Genomic DNA, 1,159 nt, shown 5'->3' with positions numbered 1-1,159 from the left:
TTGTTTTGGTTAACTGAAATGAATGGACATGAAATATGTAGTCGTCATCGTTGGATTGCTTGATCGTGTTTTTGGTTTGATGCTTTTCATTGGATAGGCCTCTGACGTAATGGGTGATTGAATTGTGATTGGCTGCATTTGGGTGATACTCAGCAACATGTGCTTACGATCAACGCGGTACCCATGTGCGATCCACAAGATGGGTGAACGTCTGTGGACACGATGGGTGCGGCCCTGTACAATGGTACTTCAATGTACCATTGTAATCGGTAACATCGAACATAACATGTTGCGTACATTACATAGAACATGACATAGTACATATGTTACATTCCCCCAGACTTTATCTTTCCTTGTTCTTGATCTTGGGTTTCCTTGACGCGTTGTCTTTGACTGGTTCTTTTTTTTCATTTTCATTTTTCGATCCTGCATGTATAATTTTCTGAATCTTAATTGCCTTTAAAGTCACACTTATGACTGTCTTTTCGCGCTGAAGTCTTCCACCAGTTGTTTCCAATGCGAGACGTTCTTGATATTTTGTTCTGGCTCTCATGTGCTCTCTTCATCAGGATACCTATGCCACTTGACGAGGTATTCGACTCGTCGTCTGCTGAGTCGTTTCTTCAGTAAAGTTTAATGATGAACATCTGTTCGCCTTCGTCGTTGAAGATAATTGGCCTTGACTTGGGAATTTGAAATTTTCCAATCGATCTGGATTTCCAAAGTACGGCTTGAGTTTGTCCAACGTTGAAGGTTGGACGCATCTTAATGTTTGGCGGCAACTTCAGCTTCATCACGTTGTCGCTCAGCTTCTTCAAAATCTTGTATGGTCCAATCCATTTAGGAATGACCTTCTTGCTGGAGACAGTTGTGCGTTCCAATGTCTGATGCTTGACGTTCAAGGCTTCGGTGGACAAGAGAACGAGATCGACTTATTTGACCTCTTTGTCTGCTCTTTTCCTGTCGTAGTATGTCTTTTGTCTTTCCTGAGCTTTCTTCAAATTCTCTTGAGCTTGCTTGATTACTTGTTCGCGTCTCGAAAGCATTTGGTTCACAAACTCCGATCTCGATGCGACGGAGCCTTGCTTGTTGATATCAAATAATGGATTTCTTGGTTTTCGGCCAGTGTCCTTTTTGAAGGTTGAAAACTTGGTAGACG

General features: G+C 42.1%; 1 protein-coding gene across 1 annotated transcript; it reads right to left on the bottom strand.

Annotated features, from left to right (window-relative positions):
• Nucleotides 1–623: 623 nt before the first annotated feature.
• PHALS_03304 (FOG: Transposon-encoded proteins with TYA, reverse transcriptase, integrase domains in various combinations) lies at nucleotides 624–1,046 on the bottom strand (the record flags this gene model as incomplete). Its single annotated transcript, XM_024717584.1, has 2 exons — nucleotides 624–884; nucleotides 942–1,046. 2 exons carry the CDS (start codon nucleotides 1,044–1,046, stop codon nucleotides 624–626), a joined length of 366 nt encoding a protein of 121 aa, XP_024583068.1.
• Between the last annotated feature and the right edge of the window lie 113 nt (nucleotides 1,047–1,159).

This window comes from Plasmopara halstedii, assembly GCF_900000015.1.
Source record: "Plasmopara halstedii genome assembly, contig: Scaffold_2171, whole genome shotgun sequence".
Lineage (NCBI taxonomy): Eukaryota > Oomycota > Peronosporomycetes > Peronosporales > Peronosporaceae > Plasmopara > Plasmopara halstedii.
The sequence above is the reverse complement of the archived record's forward strand: the minus strand, read 5'-3'. Positions and strand labels throughout refer to the sequence as shown.